The sequence below is a fragment of the Megascapheus bottae genome, chromosome 30 (assembly GCF_031878675.1).
Source record: "Megascapheus bottae isolate mThoBot1 chromosome 30, mThoBot2.hap1, whole genome shotgun sequence".
Lineage (NCBI taxonomy): Eukaryota > Metazoa > Chordata > Mammalia > Rodentia > Geomyidae > Megascapheus > Megascapheus bottae.
In genome coordinates this window covers 14,175,319-14,197,953 of record NC_143538.1, presented here as the reverse complement: position 1 = coordinate 14,197,953, position 22,635 = coordinate 14,175,319, and the positions used below count along the sequence as shown (strand labels likewise).

At 54.8% G+C, this 22,635-nt stretch overlaps 1 protein-coding gene across 1 annotated transcript; it reads right to left on the bottom strand.

The window, feature by feature from the left end:
- Tmc3 (transmembrane channel like 3) lies at positions 1 to 22,336 on the bottom strand. Its single transcript, XM_090321346.1, has 22 exons — positions 22,248 to 22,336; positions 20,807 to 20,944; positions 18,259 to 18,334; positions 16,335 to 16,416; positions 14,736 to 14,842; positions 13,990 to 14,088; positions 13,503 to 13,645; positions 12,760 to 12,907; positions 11,823 to 11,866; positions 10,786 to 10,933; positions 9,415 to 9,524; positions 7,479 to 7,557; positions 6,468 to 6,713; positions 5,978 to 6,106; positions 5,761 to 5,828; positions 5,177 to 5,305; positions 4,311 to 4,421; positions 3,780 to 3,905; positions 3,178 to 3,256; positions 2,666 to 2,708; positions 2,275 to 2,512; positions 1 to 1,119 (listed from the first exon to the last, which is right to left on the bottom strand). Exons 1-22 carry the CDS (start codon positions 22,334 to 22,336, stop codon positions 345 to 347), a joined length of 3,207 nt encoding a protein of 1,068 aa, XP_090177472.1. The 3' UTR covers positions 1 to 344.
- Between the last annotated feature and the right edge of the window lie 299 nt (positions 22,337 to 22,635).

The following is a 22,635-nucleotide window of genomic DNA, read 5'->3' as shown; positions in this document are numbered from 1 at the left end:
TGGGTGTGTTTTATGGGCGTTGATACTTGTATCACTGCACACACTCCTCTCTTGGGAGTTTCCTGTGGGTATTAGGAGATGTCTCCAGTCACCAAAGGGAGCAGGGACTAAAGTTTTCTCAAAATGATGGCCTGACACACTGGTGTGACAGGAGGGGCCAAGCGCAGAGACTATGTGGCGGTGGTAGATGATGAGTTGTAGTCTGAGGGTCTTAGCGGTGATGGCTGTGCCCGAATGAACACTGTACATCTCAGACACCAGAGGACAAGCCTCTCTCTCCAGAGGCCTAAGGCCAGATACTGGCCCCACGTTTCTGAAGAGCCCTGGCTCTGTGAGCAGGAAGCCTAGACATTCGAGCAAACCAGGTCATTCGGGCCTACCAGCAGCACCTGCCCAGACCTGGCCTTCCTTCTGCCTCGCTGGCCGGCAGACCTCCGGAATTTGCCCTGGTTGTGGATGGTTTGAAGATACTGCTCGGCGCGGCTGGTCTGCTGGTCGCTGCTGGACGCTGCTGACATGGAGTCAGACTCCGTGAAGGCTGGTGTGACCCTGGCCTTCAGAGGACACTGTGGGTACTGGCAGTTCCTGGGGTGTGGCTCGTCAGAGTGGGCCTCGAAGCTGTCGTGCCCAGACAGGTGGTAGGCATTTCTCTGGTACTCAGGATGGAAAGTGTCACTTTCTGACCTTTTGCCAATGTAAAAGTGAGGGACCCGAGGGAGGTCTGTCAGAGAGCGGGTAGGGAATGGCCACGGGACCAAACCTCGCCCCAGCACGGCCTCCTCTTCTTCCTCACTCCGCGGTGGAGAAGGGGGCTGCTGGGGGGCCTGGGGCACACACTGGCACGGGCTCCTGGGGGGCCACCCTCTGTTGCTGGAAGCATCCATCTTGAAACGCCTCTCTGGCTGGAAAGTGGGATGGGCATTTCCGTGAGAGTTGTGTTCATTGACGATGAGGTATTTGGAGGCCTGGGGTCTACAACCATGGGCGGCGGAGGCGGAGACCCCGGCCCCCCAGCCAGGGGCGCTGGCCGGCTCCTCCGCGCACTGTGCAAACATCACCGGCACGCAGGGTCTGCTCTGGTGCAGGTCGCCCATGCTTGCACACAGCCCGCGTCGGCACCTGAAAACCAGGGGCAGGTAAGCAGGCCTGCCTTCCTGTCTTTAGTGACTGCAGGGTGCTCCAGGGTATTCCCTGCTCATGCAGACAAGCCTGTGGGGAGCTGGACAGAATGTGCTCCAGCAGGAGGCCTCAGGGCTCTGGGACACTGACAGCAGTGCCAACCTCCTTTTGGGGAAGGGCACTCAGCCTGTGGGGGCTGTCCTGTGGGGGCTGTCCCGTGGGGGCTGTCCCGTGGGGGCTGTCCTGGGGGGGCTGTCCTGTGGGGGCTGTCATGTGGGGGCTGTCCTGGGGGGGCTGTCCTGGGGGGCTGTCCTGGGGGGGCTGTCCTGGGGGGCTGTCCCGTGGGGGCTGTCCCGTGGATGCTGTCCCGTGGGGGCTGTCCCATGGAGGCTATCCCGGGGGGACTGTCCTGGGGGGCTGTCCTGGGGGGGCACAGGTAGGATCATGGCTCACCTCTAAGCCCACCCCCAGCATTCCATGCTATCCATTAAGTGTCCACTGGGGGGAGCTGCATCTGCTCCCAAGTTCCTCCCTTTAAGGACTAGAATGGCCTAGTGGCCATTTGAATTCCTTCCTGTCTGCCCCACACAGCTATGAACACAGCTCACCATCCAGTGAGACCTCAATTGGCTTCCAAACCTATTTACAAGTCTTCAGAAAAGAAAAGGAGCACAGAGTGACCCTGATGTTTATCTGTATCGCTCCCACTGCCACAGGTGCAGGTCAAGAGCCACAGTAGATCTGTCCTGGCCACCGTGTGAATGTCGTGGCCTTCTTAGAAGACCACTGCAGTCACGAGTGCCTCTGAGGGATGACCCCAGGCACTCGGCTCGTGCTGAAACATCTTTCCAGGAAGAGTGGAGCCAGTCTTGGGCTAAGAGAATGGAAGGTAAACAACTCAAAAGGTCAATCCCTAGATCATGGCAATGCTATCCCTGGACCACGGCAGTGCCGTCCCTAGGGTGGCAGGAAGTGTTTCTTGGGGTATATGGAGGATAGTGGGTAGGCTCGTCTAGTTCAGACTTTGACCCCCACCCCCACTCTGAGATCTCAGGACAGGTCACTGCCCTTCTACCCCATGGCCAGTCTCTGATGACCAGAACATGAGGGGTCTTTGGAGACTTCACATTGCAACTCCAAGTGCAGAAGACTCACCTGTTAGTTTGGTGCTCTTGCTTCAATTTGGAGCCACTAGGAAGGGGAGAGCAGGGGCCACCGTGCCCCATCCCAGGACTCTGGGGCATAGGTTGGGTGATCATCTCTACTCTGCCACTTTTGCTGCTCAGGGAGTCGAAATGGGTCAGATCCCCATTGTCGTGGGCTGAGGCTGGCTGGCTGAGGCCCCCGTCCCTTGGAAGCCTCTTGCTGCTTTCCTCCTGCGTCTGGATTCGAGCTGCAGGAAGAGGAGGGGCTCAGGGGAAGGTGAAGAAACACCAGCGGCTGCAAGGAGCTCCTGCTGCTGGTGGGCCTGCAGCTCCGCCCTGCTCTGCTTTTAACAGACTGCCAATGGCGACACTAGATTTTTGCATCTTCAAAATATACTCACCCTCTACCATTTGGGCAGCCTTCTTCTTATCTTCAGATCTTGCCTAAAATGTAAACGAATGTCAGGTTTGTTTTGGATTTAGCAGGAAGCAGTTAAAAACACCATGTTGAGAGGAGCAAAAGATTGGTGAATCTTGGTTTATACTACAGTGGGTAAGAGCAGAGCCCTTTGGTCTCGATTGAGGAAATGGGCACAGAAACAGACACAGGTGTCAACTTGACACAGGACAGGGAAAGGGCCTCTTCTTCTCTCTCCCAGCCTGTGGGGCTCTCGGAGGTGCCTGGCTTTGTGTGGCCAACGCAGGTATGAATGTGCTCAAGGCATCAGAAGGAGCAGAGAGAAGATGAGCAGGTTTGTCAGGAAAACGTGGGCTACTGCTTGGTACACTTAGAAAACCTAAGGACCCCAGGGCAGTAGCTTCCAGCCTTGAGAGTTGCCCCTGCTCGGGAGAGCTCCATCTGGAGAGGCTGGGGATACCCACATCCTGAGGACCCAGTGTATGCAATACTTGCATTTTGTATCTGCATCCTGAGCTGCTGGTTGCTGAGCCTGAGTGACCGTGCGATGCTCTGCAGGTAGTAGATGAGCATGCTAGAAGAGACAGCCAGAAACCGCAGGTGCTAAGCAGCCCTCGGGCGTTCGCATGGGTGGGGGCCCACGGCCAGCAGCCCCGTGGAGGAGCTCCTGTCTGCTTTTGCCATCACTGCCTCCTCCCTGACCAGAGCCTGGGAGGCTGTGGTGGAGGGCTGCGGAGGCGCCATGATCTCACAGTGAACCGAGCGGAGAGAACCAGCTCCACTCTAAGCCAAAGCAGCCAGCACAACTCAGCTGACCTGCAAAGTCCTCTCCAGGATTAAACCCCTAGGGAATGTGGGGTGGTACGGAGTGCCCTGTTCCAGTGTGGCGCCCGTGGCAGGTGCCACCCATGGCAGTGGTGTCCCCCTCCTCTGCTGGGCCCCAGTGCCCACCCCCACCGTGGTTTGGTGGCTTGTTCTGGGCTCTGACTCCGAATCCCTGTGTGGACCATCAGGCTTTGTAAGTGGTTTCTGAATGAACTCCCTAATTCACGGCCAAGTGCACATCTGTCCCCAGAGGCAGGCAAGGTGGCACTCACAAGAGAAGTAGCACCGCTGGCAGGATGACCACGGGGCTGGTGAGGTGGCCTACCACAGAGCGGAACCACACTGGGAAGTCATTCTCGATGGTCTCGGACAGGATGTCATAAATCTTCTCCTGTCCACTGTGAGGAGGGAACAGAGTCCAGGTTTTATTGCTCTAGGCGGAGGGAAGCTGTAAGCCATTGAGGGGGGCAAAGGTGAGCATCTCAATGGAAGAAACACATGACGTTCCCCAGATGCTGTCCAGAGGAAGAGGGGAGTCACCAATGGGGTGTACTTGTGTGTTAGCAGTACACAAGAAGATCATTAACTTTACTGTTGGTTTAGTTCTGGGGACTGAACCCAGGGACTCACGTTCGCGCTTTACCACGTCAACCACACCCCTTTTTCTATGTTAAGGGGCTGGATCTGTTAAACATGAGCAGAGATGCTGTGCCTGCGCTGGCTTCGAGGGGTGCAGGGCTGACCCCTCTCCCCCCAGGCTTCTTGTGTGAGGCTTCCCCACCACTGGTAGTAGCTGCACCAACCTGAACGGCCCGCAGTTGAGAGACGGCTTGTAGCGCGCGATGGCGAAGACGGTGGGCAGCATGCACAGGAAGAGCATGAAGAGGAGCATGGCCAGGTAGAAGTTGTTGGACCTGGAGGAGACCAAGCGCCGTGAGTTGCGTTCAGAAGCCTACTGAGCCATGGTCACCCTGACTTTCTGCAGGTAGAAAGATCCTCTTCTCAGGGCTGTGTCAGTGGATGTGTCAGAGCGTCTCGCATAGCTCAGACTCCTGGAAATCAATGCTCGGGACCCTGTGAATGACTTTATAAACCACCACCAGGACTAACGTAAAAGGACATGGTGACATGGTGTGGAGTGCCAGCGGGGGCCTTCACGGGTCATAAGGGCCCCGTTGCTCCGGGGAAGGCGCCTGCAGTTCTGCGGCCTGGCCTGGCTGGTGACGTGGAGACCAGACCTCAGCTGCAGCGTGGTAAAGGAACAGGGCTCGTTCTCATCTCTGTGAGACGAGGCTCCCAGACACGACACTGCGTGAACACCGACGATGCCAAAGCACAGTGTGGCGTGACTGCACACTGCCTAGAGGAGACACCAGGTCACCCAGTCCTACCAGGAGCCAGGCCAGGGCCGGTGGCAGGGCAGCCGCAGTGGAGGAAGAGTGAGGAACACCCTGGCATCCACACTCCATTGTTTTTGTTTTTGTTTGATGTCGGCATGGATTGCGTGCTGGTGCCTGGTTTTCACCAAGCTACTTGACATTTATCATTGTCATGAGTTCCAGAAGAGGAACAGCCAGTACCAGGGGCAGTGGCTTCGTGGAGGACAGAGGAAAGGACAGAGCCTGGGGAGGCCCCTGGGGGAGGCACGGGTGACCAGCTCTCTGCTGACCTGGAGGCCCGGAACACCTGCTGGTGGGGCACGTTGCAGGTCAGCACAGCCCAGCTCCTCAGGTACATGAGGCCAATGAGCTTGAGCACGTTGAAGGCTGGGAGACACGGGGAGAAGAAGGCTCCCATCCTGGCGGCACAGAGAAGGTCGGCTGGCACGTTCTCATCGGGGACTGGTCTGGAGGCCCCGGGGGGGGGAGGGAGCAAGGGCTGAGGTTTTGAGGCTTCTTCCCCGGGCTCAAAATAATGGAAAAGCCCCTTGAAGGTCTGAGACCTCAATGCCCATATTTGGGAAAGAGGACAAGTGAGAAGAAGAGGGGGAGCTCAGTAGTGGAGGGTCCCCGGAGTGAGCAGCCAGCCAAGCCCAAACCCAGGACCACCAAAAGTGAAGAAGAAGTAGGAGTATTTAAGACAAAGGCCTGCTCTAGGGAGGCGGGCAGAAATGCCCCTGCCCTGGGCCTCTGTCTCCATGCGTCCTCACTGTGTGGTCCAGGCTGCCTGGACCATGTTTACCTCTGGTCAAGTCCTTTCGACTGACCGGTGCGTTAGCTCACGTGCGGATGGAGCAGGCGCGCGGGAGCTCACCAGATCATCCCTTGGTTGTACACGAGGTGCAGCACGTTCTCCGCTATTTTGAACTCCCCGTATTCGGGCTAGAAGAGGGCAAGACAGCGAGCACTGAAAACCAGCTTTCCAAGGCCCTGGGGCACACCAGTTCCGCGTCAAGTCACCCAGCCAGGGCTGGCCGCAGACAGGCCTGGGTGGCGCGCGGGGGCCTCCCCGAGGGCCGCAATGGACTCACAAACTTGCTCTCCAGGTCCCAGCACCAGTAGTCACTTAAGTAACGAACGAAGAGCCCCCGGAAGAAGTCGATGAGCAGGACACTCGCCACGGTGAAGAGCATGTCGATGATGGACAGCTTCAGCATCTCCTGTGACACAGGGGTCTCAGCCACAGCCCTCCCCCCGCTTCCCCCCCCCCCAGCCCTCCTTTCTCAGTTCCTCCCTCTGGACTGACTGGCAGGGTGGCCAGAGCGAGCTTCCAGACGGAAGGGTTGCTCACTGAATTATCTGTCAATTCAATCTGGATGTGGACAGCTGAGGTCACATTTGGAGACACTAGTAAAGAACCTGAGGTGGGAGGCCCAGGGCTCTGAGCCTGGCTCAGCCTCTGGGAGCCCAGCTCTGGTGGGGATTGTGAGGCGAAGCCCCCAGGACAGAGTCTCTAAGGACACAGATTTGGGAGCAGATGTCTGGGCGGTGCGGGCCCCCTCCTCAGGGCCAGGGTCCCACCTGGCCGACGTAGGTCTCCCAGCACTGGGTCTGGGGGATCTGGAGAGGCCCCGTGGAGGTGTTGGTCCTGGGGAGGGGTGTGGTGGACAGCGGCGTCTCTTCCAGGCCCCACGTGCTGTTTCCTCCCAGCCCTAACCCTGGCTTAGTGGGTGGTGTGGCCCATTTTCCTTCCTCAGGGGCCACGCTGGTCACCAGGAAGGCCGTGGGATCCCCCCAGTGACTAGTGCTGTTTGTCACAGAAGCTTCCTAGGGAGGGGAAGGAGGGGAGGGAGGGAGAGGAGAGGCCATCATGGCGAAGCCACAAGGGTCCTGGCACTGCTCAGGAATCATCTCCCTGTCTCTCTGTCTCCCTCCCGCCAGTGACCCAGTGACTCAGGATGTCCCAGAGCACAGAGTTGTCATGGACACTGCATGTGGGCCCTGACGAGGGTCAGAACCCCACTGGAGTGGGGTGTGGTGGTTAACCACATCCACGAGAAAGCTGACACTCAGGGGATGGAGACCATTCCAGAACTCTGCTCCCAGGTCCAGACCCCAGTCTATGGGGCTCAAAACCTTGATGCAGAAAAATGGCTCCCTAAGGCCTTGTCGACATCCACCTCACATCCATGCTGACGTCTGGGTGAGGAGCCTCAGAAAACTCCCCTCCCCTACCGTCCAGATGGCCAGCCTTACGAGCACGGACTCCCAGCTGCCCTGGGCTGGGCTGGGATTCTGGGCCACACCCTGAAGTCCCACGGCCACTGTTGTTCCTGTGGCCATTTGTGGCCATTAAGGAGCCAGGGTGAGCTAAGGCACAGACACGTAGGCAAAGCCCCAGTTCTCATCTCAGCTCTGCCATTTACCAGCCCTGATGCTGCCTCAGAGACGCCCTGGAGGAACTGGGCAGGCTGCCCAGGGCTCACCCGCAGGACGGCCGTGCCCTCAGAAAGGGATGACTTCCCTGCCCTTTCCCGAGGCCGGCGGTGCTGTGGCAGACAAGCGTCAGCCACGACGGCCAGGGCCACTCACCGCGGTGCTCATGCTGTTGACCTTGTCCAGGAGGGCGATGATCAGGCTGTAGAGGTTCCCCAGGTACAGCACAAGGACCCTGGAGACCGGGAGCCACCTCAGAAGCCAGCCCACGAGTCCAGGCGCTTCAGATCAGACACCTTTTCACCCAAGTCACCACGGGGTTCTGGGGTTCCGGGCCTGCTGTGAGCCCCTCCCCAGGTAACCACCAAATGTCAGGACCGGGCCAGCCGCGGTGGCTCACACCTGTGCCCTCAGGTCCTCCGGAAGCAGGGACTGGAAGGGCTGTGCTTTGAGGCCACACTTTTACCCAAGTTAGAGACCCTTTCTCAACCAGTAATCTGGGAGTGATGTTTTACATTAGAGGCCACTGCAGGAGAAGCCGGGAGAGGAGGCTTGCGGTCTGAGGCGGCCTGAGCAAAACCAGGACAATATTTGGAAAATAACAAAAGCAAAAAGGGTTGTTGGTATGGCAGGAGCAGCAGGGCCCTGCCTCAAGTTAAAAATCTCAGAATCTCAACATTAAAAAAAAAAAGGAAGGGAAAGGAGGGGAGAAGGGGAGGAGGGAAGTGGAGAGAAGCGGAGGGAAAGCCTAGGTTTTGGGAAGTAGAGTGTCTGAAGTGTCGGGGCCATGCTTTCTGGTCTATGAAGTGTTTCCCCATGCACCATGAGACTGCTACAATCTCATCTAAGGGCCTCAGGGCCGGCCTGGCTGCACCTGGGCTCCTGTGAGTGTGGGAGGAAGGAGGGTGTGGATTTCCTCTGGCCCCTCTGGTTCCTGCTGTGCCTCTGGTCCCAGCAAATGCTGCTGCCTGCTGAGGAGTTAACAGAACTAAAGCAGTGTCTTGCTCTTAGCCTCAGATTCATCCCTAATTTGTCTGGGCCTGGTCAATCTCTCTGTGTCTCTAGTTTTAAACATGATGGACGAGGCCAATCTGTGTAATACAATTGCAGTTAGATCTAATGCAATCAGGGCATCGATTTTCCCTGTGACCGCTGGGGAGGAGCTGGGGAAGGCATGTCCCCTTCAGGTCAGGGAGGTTAAGCATCATGAGGAAAGCCAGGAGCAGGAGTCAGGCCTGGCCTGGGCACTGAGGCTATGCCCAACGCGTGCTCTTTCCAGGCATGTGTCTCTACTTTTGAAATGGCTGCTGGTGAATTGTGGCCTTGAATGAAATCTGTCTGCAAATAAGGCTGCGTTGGAGCAAGAGCACAACCGCTGGTTAGTGCCCCACCTCCACTTGTGTTTTAACTTAGAAGAGTCATGACAGAAATTCACCAACTGCCCAGGAAACCTCACGCCTTCTCAGGACGCTTGCTGACTCCTGAATGGGACTAAGAGGACAGGGCATTGGGAGCGAGGAAGGAACGCGATGCCCGACTCTGGAAGTGTCCGGGACACGGCCTGCACAGCTCGGCCTGCCCTTCTCCAGCCTGCCACCCCGAGCCCCAGCAGATCCCAGGCAAATCTACAATAATCTCTTATCCGACCTCTTGAGAGCTATGAGCAGAGTGGCTTGTTCCTCTGTGGTCTGGAAAATATGCAATATATAATAGTGAGGAAAACCAGACCTGCCTTCCATCCTCGTGCTCTTCTCTTTTGTTTGTGTTCCCTGCCTGCTTTTCTTCTCCTTCTCTTTCTCCTCCTCCTCCTCCTCTTCCTCCTCATCCCTTTCTTTCTGCTCTCACTTCCCCCGTTCCTCCTCCTCCTGCTCCCCCACCTCCCGTGTCTGCTTCTTCATTACCTGTATGTGCAGTCGTGTACCCCGTTTTGGATCTGTTTCACCCGGGCCTCTTCCCCACCTCTCTCCGCTCTCTCCTGTCATGCGCGCGGTAGGTGAAGGTGTGTGGCAGTGCCAGGGAGAAGCCGGCCCTGCTCTCCAGGGATGCATTCGTGCTGTGGGCCATCAAGGGCCTTTGTCAGGGGCTGCCGTACCTTGCCAGCTGGAAGCGCAGCATGGTCCGAGGGTGGTACATCTCCAGGGCGGCGATGAGGTCAAAGGCAGACGGTGCCAGCATGGTGACGAGAGAGACCACAACACTCACCTGTGAAGAAAGGCCATGCGGGGATTGCTCCTCACACCCCCCTGGGCCAGCTGGCCTGTGTCTCCCACCCCACTCCCCGCCAGTCCCCATGGCAACCTCTTCTGCCCTTGTGTGGTCTCCCAGACCACTAGTTGGACAGAGGACATCTGCCCAGAAAACCTCCCCAGTGGCTGGGACTAGCCATCCTTGCTAAAGGCCACTGGCCCGCTGTGGCAGGTCTGTTCCTTTCAGAATCTCCCTCACTGCTCTGAGCAGGCCCTAAACCAAGGCCATGTGCTACTCAGAAGCAGTTTGACTGCATTTTTCAATTACCATCTCATTTATTTATACTTCCTCGCCCTAGGATGGAAAATGGAAATAACTCTGATCATTACAAATCGAAAAGGGAAGGCAGAGAGGTAATTTAATATTCTTTCTGTATATGGAAGATTAATTACCTAGAGAATTATATCTGGTTCTTGTTTCTCTGTTCTTACAGCAAAAGGAAGAAGAGTTCTGGCTGCTACACAGTGTTTGAACTAAATTAAATAATTTCTAGGATATACCTTTAAAGTATCTGTAAAAATATACACATCTACCTACCACACTCAACTGACAAGATGGAAAGATATGAGAAAAGGTCGTGCACTGCGGTATCAGGTTTGATAAATTATTGTACATTGTTGGATACATTTAGATTAAATGGATAATCATTTCAATGCTTGCACTGGTTGTTTTTTAAGTGGATGCTAGTTGTCTACCCAGTGGCTTTTGTGTTATTTTAGGTACACTTAGGGTCAACCTTCCGACAACTGTCTTGTCACAGATGTTAAGAATTCTATTTGGGGATTCCCACGTGGAAATTCTTACAGAGTGGCACGCAGAACTGTTTGGCCCAGGCTTCCTGTGGGGCCAGATCTGGAGACCTAACTAGACGTGGGAGCTACTCACATCCTCATCAGTGGACAGCGGCTGCCCCTGATGCATGCCCAGAAGCCACAAGTGCAAGTCTGCAGGAGGGGCTGGCTTCTGAGAGCAGAGGCCAGAGGGACTGAGGATGGGGAGGCCAGCAAAACACCGACGGCCAAGCTCAAAGCCTGAGGGCGTTCCAATCAAAACTGCTCCCCACAGAGCCATAGATCGTTCAGCCAGGCCTGGATTCTGCCATGTGGGCTTGGTAACCCCGAGGCCTGCGTTGAGGTGAGGGATCTGGTTTCTAGAAGTAGAGCGGTGTACGGACAAAGCAGAGGACAGTGCTGGTGGGACAGGTTCTGGCGATTACCTCGTTCTTCTCCCAAAGCGTCAGCTCCTTCTTCGACCGCTCCAGCCTCTGGGACCGGTCCACCACGAAGTAGATGAGGTAGATGCTCCCAGCCAGAGACAGGAGCACCAGGACGTTGGCGATGATCCGCAGGCTGATGGTCACTGCCCTGGGAGAGAGGCAGCTGTGAGGGGCTGGGGAAGCCTTGTCACCTCGGGAGCCCAGAGACTTAGGAACCACTGCCTCCTCCCTCACCCCAGTCCCCATCTCCAAAGGGGTCGAGGATGCCAGTGACAGGAGTAGAAGCAGGATTTAAACCCATGTGTTGACTGGTTCTAACAGTGCATCTGTACATCAGATCTGCTTGGTCTGGAGTGGACTCGAGGTGTGAGGAAAGGTGCAAACCGCTCACGCGCTCTGCCCACGCGGCTGGTGTGCACTGCCAGGGGCTCTGTGGTGATTTTGCTATGGGCAGCTGCTGTCCCTCGAGAGGAGGGACAGCCCAGGCCAGAGCCCATGCCTCCAGGCTGCCTGAGGATAGAACCTCCCCGCCCATGGCAGCTCCCCAGTGGTGCTGGCAGAAGAGGCCAATCACGAGGGAGGGCTGGGGCCAGGACGGACGCGAGGCGCTCACACACGGTAAGGACCCGGGCATGGCGTGTCTCTTCCTGGGAAGCCTCCCTTGTCTCAGTTCTCTGCTCTCAGAGCTCACATCTAGGAACTTACCCTGCCAGACTGTGAACATCATTGGATGTTCTCTATGTCTTCTGACTCCAGAGACTCTATACGGAATGAGTCACAGATTGGCTTTACTAAGCAAACCACAAGTTGGCACTAAAACCATCCATCACCTAAGCAAAGGGAGCGGGTGGACGTGGCTGGTGCCCCCTCGGCCGCCCCAGGGCGGGGTCTGTGGGAGGGAGAAGTAGGCTCTGCCCTGCCGTGGACAGCAGGAAGGAGAGTTGTCTGGGGATTGTAAGGATGCACCAGCCCGTGAAGTTCCCACCACATTAAAGCAAACCTCAGGGGGTGCAGAGCATGTACTCGAGAATACCCACAGGTTTTTGCTTTTCTTCTTTTCCTGCTCTTCCAGAATGGCCTCCTTTAAAGAAACACACACAGCATTAGAGGCTGATCACTGCCACAGATCAGAAACCCTGGAGTTGAGGCATCCAGCAAGTCAGCACATAGCTGCAATGCCTGGAGTCTCCTGGAAGACTGCTGATATCAGTAAGTTAGATCTCAAGGATTTACTAATCGGCTGAAAGAAGAAATTGGAGGCTTGAAGAAGAGTGGGGAGTACAGAAACTTTTCAAACTACTAAAGTAAGTTTTCTTTAAAGTAGGACACCCTGTGACTCTCTCCATCATTCACTTGACCCAAGTTCCCGAGCACATTCCATTGCAACTAACTGTAAGTTAAAAAGTAAAACATGTATCCCCAACACACAGGTGTTTATCCACTCATAGGTTACATTCATGTACCATGATAATAATCCATTGTGTGAATTATTAAAAATGCCACAAATTACAACTTTAAAAGGATAAAAGAACAGGAATTAGGAGATGCTCCAAGCACCCTGGAGGCTTTGGTGAGGGTCAGGGGAGCAAGGTCTTGAGGGGGTGTGGCTTCCCTGGCTACCTGGTGGGGCCCAGTCCACCTTGTCCCCAGCCCGGCCCCTGCCCTGGGGATGGGGCCTGCCCTGGGCCAGCTCTGGGGACGGGGCCTGCCCTGGGGATGAGGCCTGCCCTGGGCCAGCTCTGGGGACTGGGCCAGCTCTGGGGACGGGGCCTGCCCTGGGGACTGGGCCTGCCCTGGGCCAGCTCTGGGGACTGGGCCTGCCCTGGGGACTGGGCCTGCCCTGGGCCAGCTCTGGGGACGGGGCCAGCTCTGGGGACGGGGCCTGCCCTGGGGACGTGGCCTGCCCTGGGCCAGCCCTGGGGACTGGGCCTGCCCTGGGGACTGGGCCTGCCCTGGGGACGGGGCCCCACTCACCCGGATGCTGTTCACAATGGCGGCCGTCTTGCTCTCGGCAGCCTCTGCGTTTCCAATGAGGTAGTCCCAGGCACAGAATACCCGCCAGCAGAAGGTGTAGTTCTCGTGGGAGGCGCTGGCCAGGCTGCTGCGGGAGTTCTTGGCCATCCTGCAGGGGACACGAGCGCAGAGTTTGGGCTGTCCCCTTGTTTCTGTGGGGAGCCTGGGTGCCATTTGGGCCACATTCCAGGTCCATTTCATTTGCTTTGTTTTTGAGACGGGTCCTCACTAACTGTTGCCCAGGCTGGCTCTGAACTAAGCAGCGGGGATTACAGGTGTGCACTGCCAGGCCAAGCTCACTGCCACAGCCAGAATAGCCATGTGTGTGCCAAGGTGGCCGCTAGCCTGTCCCCGGGCTTGGTGACACTCCCTGTCTGCTCTCCTCAGAAGCAGCCTCTGAGCCCCCCCCCACCAATTCACAGCTAGGTCCAGAGAGGAAAAGTGGGGATGATGGGGGCAGCCCCCCCGCAGCTTGCTTCTTTTGTGCTGATGGGGAGGGGAAGGCCAGTCGCAGGTGGAGGCACACAGAGGCGGTTTTGCTTTCTGCAGTGGTAGGTGACCCCTTTATCCACATTGTTCACGCCACACTGTGTGTCTCTCCAGGCCCAAACCCCAACCCAGCACCACACAGCCAGAACCAAGACAACGCGCCACACACGCATCAGAATTCCCGAGGAGGACCTTGAGAAATGGAGCCCCCGTACTTTTTTAAGAGGATGATGAAGCTGTACGCAAACACCGCCATCCCCACCAGGAAATAGGCCAAGGGGAGCCGGTAGCCAGCCCTCCCAATCCTCCTCTCTCTGCCGTAGTAGCCGTAGAAGAGGACTGAGTACTGCAGGTGGCCCTGCAGAGAGAGAGGAGAGAGGAGGGGAGGAGAAGGGAGAGAGGAGAGGGAGATGGAGAGGGAGAGGGAAAAGGAGAGAGGGGAGAGAGGGGAGAGAGGGGAGAGAGGGGAGAGGGGAGAGAGAGAGAAGAGAGGGGAGAGGAGAGAGGAGAGAAGAGAGAAGGGAGAGGGGAGAGAAGAGAGGGGAGAGAAGACGTCCCATGAGATGTTGCTAACCAGTCCCAGATGGTGATCACTCACTCCCTTTCCCAACCTCACCCACCGCCCTCTTCTCCCTCCCCCTGCCCTCCCTTCCCCCTCCTCTTCCCCCTCCAGGCAAGGGCATATGTAGGAATCAACCTCACCCCCAGAGACCAGATGGTGTCCAGGTCCTGAGCAGACGCGGCCTGATCCGTGGGGATGCTCTTACTGGCTGTGCTTCCAAAGGGCTGGCCCGCAATCAGCTGGAGAGGGAAGGAAAGGGGTCACGCAGGGCCTCCAGGTGACAGGGGTCAGGCCCCGTCTGCCTGGACCCTCGTCCTGGGGGTCAGGTGGTCTTCTGCGGTCCCAGGGGCACAGAATGCACTGTCTGAATGGGGCGGGGCTCGGGGGTCGGGAGGTCCCGGCTTCCGGATGGCTAGGGAGGTGAATGGCCCTGTTTACTTCTTGAGGATAAAGTCTGGGGAGACTTGGCCTTGCTCTAACATGGGGCGGGAAGCTTGGGATGACGATGAGCTACGGCTTGCCGCTTCTCTCTGGCATAGGATCTAGGAGCTAGGAATCACTTTTACATTTTTAAATGGCTACAAAAATTCAAAAGAAAACTAAAAATTACACAAAATTCAAATTGCTCTGGGTGGCAGAGGTGAGCCAAGGTGCCAGGGGCTGTCCGGGGGTCTTCGGGCCATCTGAAATACCATGTGGCCCTCTAGAGGAGAGGCTGGCCACGTGCAGGCCTGCTCTACTGCCCGGGCCGGCCCCAGCCCTGAGGTCCACCTGCCCAGTCTCCTGATTGCTGGGATTGTAAGTGTGTGTCATCACACCTCGCTCCATCTCTTTTTTCAGTGAATGGTTCCTTCTCTCTCTTTCTCCCTCTCGGAATGATTCTTACCTCTGGGATGACAATAAAAGCGCCCGTCATAATTGTGAGCATGACGTTAATTCCAAACAACCATCTCAGGAATATGAAGTAGGAAGCCACTCCTGATCCGAAATGACCTGAAAGGAGACGAGATGTAGAGGGCAGGTCACTCGCCATCCTCGCAGGTGTAAGGGGGGCTGCAGAGTCCTGCACGTGGCAAGAGAGCTGGGCCAAAAGGCCATGAGTACCTACAAGCTCTAGCGCCCAGCAAACTGCTTGATAATCATTTTCCTCGTAACAAGTCTCCACCCAATACATGATATGTCACATGCGTTATGAAGGGTTTGTGGCCTTTACCAATTTAATACTTTTCTCGTCTATTTTGTATCATATTATGCACAGGAAGGATTTTTTCCCTACAGGTTCTTTAGTTTTAATTTAATGTAAGCACCAGTTTTTTGATGATAACAGTCAGGGAAATTGGATAATAAAGAGTACATGGGAACTCTGAAACTTTACATTCATACACCTATACTTCCTCTAAATTAGCAAAAGCACTTATCACTCATATGTTGAAAGTGGCTTTCCTAATTTGTCATTTCACTTTTGCACTTTTATGTATGTGAGTTTGTTTCCCATATAGTTAACCACAACTGTGCTTTCCTTTCCTTGATATTTTCCTTTTTTATTTTCCTGATTTGACAAGTCTCAGATTTTGATGCTTACATTTTCTTTGATTATTTCTTGGTTTCTATTTGTATCTTCAAATACTTAGTGAGGCTTTAAATCAAGGGAATGAAAATTACTCTGGAACAGTAGAATTAATTGCCTTAGGAATATTTATGAAGTAATTTAGTGGACTCCCATAATTATCCTAGGATAAGGAAATCTTATAGTTCATTTCTGTTCTCAAATTATTTGTTTCTTCCTTTGTCAATCAGTTCTTGTGCTATGGTGTGCCTGGTTAGTTTTTAGCTCTTATGATGTGTTTTAACCTCTTGGTCACACAGCTGCATCTGCATTTCTCCTTAAATTGAAAAACTTTTTCTCTGGATTTCTTTCTTCTACGACTTTTATGATCATTTTGTCAAGTACTCAATCCCATACTGAAACTTTTATTGGAATTACATTAATCGTCTAGACTGAGTTTTGAGAAAGTCCACATCTTTGAAATATTAAGTTTTCTCATGTCTCTCTGCAGAATTTTCTCGTCTATGCTTCGGTCTTGCAACTCCCTTTACTCCAGATGTAATGCTGAGTTTATTCCTGGTCTTGTGTTGTGCAGCCTGGGGTTATGTGCTGTGTCGCACGGTTGTTGTGTGGGTGCCGTGAATGTGGTTTATTTACTTTTTAGCATATGTTTTCTATGACATGAAGCTTTTCACACGTACATTTCCTCATCTTATCTTGTGTTTCCTCCCAGGTGTTCATTCACTCCTGTGGAGTTTGTTATGACTGACTGAACAAATGGACTAATGGGCAGGGAGGTCAACCCAAGCTAGAAAAGCAGTTGGGGACCGGTCCCTGCGTGCGTCTTCGGCGAGCTGGGCAGCACCTCAAGGACTGGACACACCTGCCTGGTTCTGGGCCGGCCTCTGGTCTTGACTTCACCCAGGTCCAGATACTTACTCTCGATTTTCTTTATCCTCATTTCCCAGGGAATGAAGATGACCACAAAGTTACAGGCCAGACGAGCAAACTTCCGCCAGAGCTAGACAGGAGGCAGAATCAGAGTGTCACCTTCCTGAGTGTGGTGGCCTCTGGTAGCACCAGGTCCTGGTGGAGAGGCAGCTCCAGGCGTGCCCTCTGACCCCGGCCACCGTGGCTGCAGGGACCACACAGCAGCCTCAGGGCCCCAGCCTCCCCAGTACTGGCTGGCGAGCATCTCCCGTGGGCCCGGCCCTCGTCTCTGCTCACGGTTCCTGAGGCAGGGACTAAGGTGATGGAATCATGACGGGGCAGTATTTTAAGACCCTTGGCCTTGTCATGGACCTAAGGCAACTCTGGGAGGGAGGCCAGGTGGCCGACTCCTCAGATGGCTACACCGACATTCACGCATAAGGACCGCATTCTGCTCTGAAAATGCTCTCCACCCCATGCATGTCTCACGTTCCGTGTCAGATTTTTGTCCTGGCATCTCTCCTTTCCTGGCATCTCTTCTTCTGGCCGAAGCGGTGGGGACTAAGGTAAGGAAGTTTATCTTGTGGATTTAAGATACAATTGCCAAAACCTCGTAAAATTTTCCTTTACAAAGGAGAAGAGAGCAGAGCACGCCTGGATACTGGCTCTGCTCTCCAGAAAAATTGACAGGCAGTGCATTCTAACACACAAACAATCTGGGTTTGTGTTGGGACCAAATGATATCATTGCACAAAGAAGGGCTGCAAATGCAATTACCACGTTCAGAACTGTAAGGCAGCGCCCGGCCCTGCCGCAGGCTCCCACGGTAATGTCATTCTGATGTGTCTGCTAAGACCAGATGGCCACTGGCAAATGGAAATCTGAATATTGTCAGGAGATGGAACTGGTCATCTCCTCCTCATGGTCTGAGAGCCAAGGCAGATACCCCACCCATTCCTGGGGTGCTCACACAGACTCTCTGCAGCCAGAAGTAAACAGCTGTCTGCAGATGTTCCCTGCAATAGCCATTTCACTCCCTTCTGTCTGTCATAGTCCGGCTAACATCTCCTGCAGCCCATGTAAACACATCTACAGGAAGCAATGAGATTGGATCGGTAATAACAAGCCTCCCAACAAAGAAAACTCCAGGACCAGACATATGCATTGCCAAATTCTCTGACCTTCAGAGGACTCCAACTCCTCTGCAAAATAGAAAGAGAAGGAATAGTACTACGCCAGTTCTAAGAAGTAGTAGATTCCTCCCCAAACCAGACAGAGACACAACAAAGAGAATTACAGATCCCGCTGATGAACACTGGTGCAAAAATTCTCAATAAAATTCTTACAGACATTAACTCAGCTAAGACCCTGCACTGTGACCCAGTTGGCTTCATGGCCAGGATGCAAGGGTGTGCATCAATAAATGTGACACATTCCACAAGCACGCTCAACACCAGAGTCCTGTTATGATTCCAGCAGATGTAGAAAAACCCGCTGAGAAACCAAACATCCTTTTTTTGAGAAAAGCTGTGAAGAACCTAGGAGCACCTTGTTAAGTAAAGGCTACATGTGACATCTGCCAAATGCCTATGAAAGGGGAAAAGAAGTGAGAATCAAGAAGGAGGTCAGTGCTGTCATCAGCTGTAAGCTGGGTTGTGTTTGCAGGGGCCACTGCAGGAGCCTTGGTAAAGCAGGGACACCGCACATGCATGCGTGGATGGCCAGGCGGGTGCTACAGCATCCTCACAGGAGACAGTGGCCTTTTCTTCTGGGATGAGGCAAATTCAGCATCACTGGGCTGGTAAGTGATCGGGTCTGGGACTAAACTCTGAGTTTTGGGAAATTCACTTTCCATCTCACTGCCTTACTGCACATGGCAATGGCAGAGGCCTGGCCCTGGGAGCCAGGGAGGGTGGGGGATGGGTGCCTTTACCTCTGCGCCTGCAGCTTGATAGCCGCGGGTCCTGGTCAGCCTCCCTTCAAATTTCAGTATAATCTCCTTTGCCCGTCTGAAAGAAGAAAAAAAAACACGGCCCTAAACACAATGTATTGCATTCAGGAAACTTCCAAAGGATGCGACCGTGCACTGGGAAGAGACCAGGGAGCGAGAGGACGGGTTGTGGGGTGGCGCTGAGGAGGGCCAGCACCCCGCTTGAGTCATACTGTCAGCCGCTGTTGCTTTGGTCACTTCTCAGGCACAGCCTTGGGTTTTGCTTCAGACCATGTTTCCTCTCCTGCTTGTCCTGTACTTGAGGTGATGGTTGTGAGCAGCCCTGTGCCCAGATAAGCCTTTGTCACACTCTAATCCACATAATCAATGCCTACCAAAATTAGTTACGAATAAATTTCTTCAAGTCTTATCCTGGCACTGGAAAGGAGGCTGGCTGGGAATACAAGCTTTCAAGTCATCGGCGCAGGCGGACCTTCTCAGCTCCTTCCTTTAGCAAGCTTCCTCTTGCAGTCGGCTCTCTGGAAATGAAAACTCAGAGCTGGCTCCAGAGAATCTGCTTCAAGAAAAGTGCTGTGCTTTAGTTCACGAGCACAGAGGATGCAGCCATGTCTCTGACTTGGCCCAAATATCAATAGGGTAACTAATCAGAAATCGGTAACTCCCGTCACTGCTGAGATGTTTGATCTTTGACGGACTGAGTATACTGGCTGGGTGATTAAATGCACAGCTAACAGAACAGCAGGCAGGAGCACAGAAATCAGTGTTAACGTCATAGACTGAAGTAAAACTCTAAGAAATGAGCATAACCTCAAAATAACTTCATCATAGCTGGGCGCCAGTGGCACCTACTGTCATCCTAGCTACAAAAGAGGCTGCGATCCGAGGGTCATGGTGTGAAGCCAGCCTGGGAAGGAAAATCCTTGAGACTCATCTTCAGTTAATGACAGAACAAGTGTGAAGTGGTAGTGTGGCTCAAGTGGGACTAGCCTTAGGCAGAAGGAGGCTCAGGGACAGCGCCCAGGCCCAGAGTCTGAGCCACGGGACTGCACCAAAAAAAAAAAAAAAAAAAAGGGCAGCCAGCCTCCTTCGATGATGGAGGGCTGTGTGAGCAGACGCAGAGCGAGGGGGGAGGCGCTGGCCGATGGCTGCCAGCCAGGGGAAGGAAGGCTGTGCCAGGTCTCCCCTGACAGGTGGGTTGTTCTGTCAGGCATGCGTCCCTCTTCCCCGGGTGGTCAGGTCAGGCTTCTGCACCCTGCACAGAGGCACCAGGACAGGCCCAGCAGGTCCCATCAGTGCTGTGCTGCTCTGGCAGCTTCTCAAGCGGACAGCCTGGGTGGTGAGTCATGGGGTGATGCATGGCCAGCTTGGAGGGTGCCCTGCACCGAGACCTGACCCTGCCCACGCCCAGCTGCTAAAGGCCTAATCTCTGGTTATGCGAGTCACAACAACCACCATCATTTCTGAATGACGAGGTTGCATTAACGATGGCTTTGGTAAAATTCCTGTTTTAATACAAGTACACGCTGTGCTCACGGACAGAGTCATACATCTCCACAGCGCATGTCAGGCCATCTGCACGCAAAGAACAGGAATGTGGAGAGCCGGGGGAAGACTGTGGATGGCGTTGGCTGACCGTCAGTCGTAGCTACCCCAGGCACAGGAATGACCCCACAGGAAGGAGACGCAGGCCTAGGCAGCAGGGAGGCCAGGGTTTCAGTTCTCCTCAGGGGAAGGGAGGTTTGCTTCCCAGGGTGGAGGAGGAGCGGGAGGAGGAGCGGGAGGAGGAAGGTCTGTCTACCAGAGGGAAGACGGGGAAGTTGGCTGGCATCAGAGAGAAACGCGGACTGCCTCAGGTGCTCTGAAGGGAAGTCTCACACCGCACACCGGTCACCCGTTGTGAGTGCCTGCTGTGTACCCCGGACCCTGCTAGCTTCCACTCGCCCAGCGCGTTTCCCCTCCACAAGCGAGTGCTCATGCCAAGGACATACAGAAAGAAAAGGCAGGTGACAATGCTGGACGCCGGGTGTCACTTGCAGGTTGGTGACCGAGCATCTGAGCGCCCCCTGCATGGATGTAGGAGGAGTAGGGAACCATTTCTTGTTTGTTGCTTTGTTTTTTTGGTCAGTCTTGGGGCTTGGACTCAGGGCGTGGGTGTGTTCAAGGCTTGCTCTACCACTTCCCTTTTTCTGTGGGTCACTGGAGACGAGGGTCTCAGACTTCCCTGCCTGAGCTGGCTTTGATGCCCGACCCTCAGATCTCAGCCTCCGGAGTCACTGGGATGACGGGCATGTGCCACTGGAGCTCTGAGCTTCTGACAACCCCCTGGTGGCTTTAGCAGGCAGCCCGAGAAGCACAGCTGCTCGTGCTTCTCTGAGCCACGCCAAGACTGAAAAGTGGTCGAGTGCAGTCTTTCCTGTGTGTCCACAGCGGGTCCGAGAGGGATGCTGGAGGACCTCAAGACCACCGGTGTGCAGAATGGCAGGGCCTGGGAAAGCAAGTCTGCGGGACAGGCGGTCATTCAGGCACTCACCTCAGCGCCCTCAGCTTCTGCCCCATGCTCCACGGCCTGCAGCGGATGTTGGCCATGAGATCCTTCTGGAACTGAATGTTCTGGAAGATCTGCTCTGGGTCGCTGCTGTCATCGGCGCTGAAGCTGTCGTCCAGGGTACTGAAGGGTGAGGGTGTGGAAGAGGAGCGCTGGTCCCTCATACAATGGCTTCCAGCAAGGACTCTTTCCTGGGGAAGTCCCCCATTTCCATGCCCAGTGACTTCGTGTCTGTGTGCGGCAGTGCACGTGTGTGCACACAGGTGGGTGGTGTGTGTGTGTGTGTGTGTGTGTGTGTGTGTGTGATCGTACGTGGGGGCCTTTTTTGGGGGAGGAAATCTGGCAGTGTTGGCCGTTCACTGAAACATTTCCTAACTCTATTTCAACGGCAGCTAGGGAGAGAGCTGCTTCTCAGGGAAAGGCAGCTCAGGGAGATCGAGAGATGCTTATGTTTGACTCCACCCCGGGGAGCAGCACTTTGGTAAGTTCATTGAAATGATATGCTCTGGGCCCAGGCAGCCTCCCTCTGCATTCCTCTCCCCCGCCTCTGTCCGTGACCCCTGAGAACCCACCCTGCTCCTCTGCTCAGTGAAACCCCAGACAGGGCAGGTGGCTTCTGTGGATGAAAAATGGGCTGAAATATTTCAGGGAGACACTAGTTACACTAGGAAAACAGAATCTTTCACCGGAGGCAGTGCCCGCCCCGGGTAATCACAGGCTACCCCACCCGGAGCCGTGAACGCTGTACTGCAGCCATGCAAAGACAAGACCGCCTGTGCTGCTCCCGGGCTCCGCTGCTTCCACTTACCTGGAGAATTCTCTCCAACTTCTCCAAAGTAAATGGAGGTTTTTGGTTTTTTGCCAGTCCTGGGCTATAGCTCAGGGCCTGAGCACTGTCCTTGGACTTTCTCAAGGTGAGAGCTCTAGCACTTGAGCCTCATCACTAGTTCCAGCTTTTTTTTTTTTCTGTATATATGGTACTGAGGAATCGAACCTGGGTCTTTACGGATGCTAGGCAAGCACTCTACCACTAGGCCAAACTCCTGGCCCAATAAATGGAGTTTTAAACAATGAAATATTCACTATGAATATTTCTGAGCAAGTTTAAGTAGCATGGTCATTCAGTTCTAACTAGAGTGGACAGCCTTGTCCACCACACACGAGGGCATCCCTTCTCTCCCTAGATCTGCCAGATGGGCAGAGCGCTCTCAGGTGGAGCAGGCAGGCAGCAGGGCCAGTGTGAAGGCACAGGTCTCCGGCTCCTGATTAAGAACCCACAGCCCATAGCCCTCTTCCTCCGTGAGCACTGTGGAGGCCGGCGCCCAGCTGGGCAGGAACTCAGGGAGTGTTTCTGAGCTCCTGCTGAGGAAGGCTAAGCAGGACTGGGACTCTCCTAGCACAGCTGCTGAAGGTCGCATCCACCCACCTGAGCCACAGGGAGTCCTGGTACAAGTAGTGCTGGCTGGCATTCCTCCCGATGCTTCGGTAGTGCTGGGCCGCCTTAGAGGGCCTCATGAGGGCTGTCCTGCGGTCCCAGGGTGGGCTGGAAGCCGAGGCAGTGGAGCGGCAGGCTGGCCAGGGTCTGTAGGAGCCGCTGAATAGGAGCAGGACTGCCTCGGGTGCCAGTAGGAAGAGGCCAGAAGGCTGCTCATGCATATGCAATGAGAAGGCTATGGCCACACCCTCTGGCCGGGATCTGGACAGCAGAGGTGGGAGCCATGGCCGGGTGGCCTAGGGCGACAGTCTCTCCTTTGTGGCCAGACAGGGTCCACAGCGCCGTCTATATCTACCACTCTGGCTCATGCTCACAAAAA

What these genes read in the sequence shown, in the direction of transcription:
- Tmc3 (XM_090321346.1), bottom strand. Translation starts at nt 22,336, where the DNA reads ATGAGGCCCTCTAAGGCGGCCCAGCACTACCGAAGCATCGGGAGGAAT. An exon ending in GAGGATAAAGAAAATCGAGA is followed by an intron (nt 14,843 to 16,334) that starts GTAAGTATCTGG and finishes GTCTCCTTTCAG; the next exon opens with GTCATTTCGGATCAGGAGTG. An exon ending in AAGAAGAAAAGCAAAAACCT is followed by an intron (nt 10,934 to 11,822) that starts GTGGGTATTCTC and finishes CCTCTCTCCCAG; the next exon opens with GGCAGTGACCATCAGCCTGC.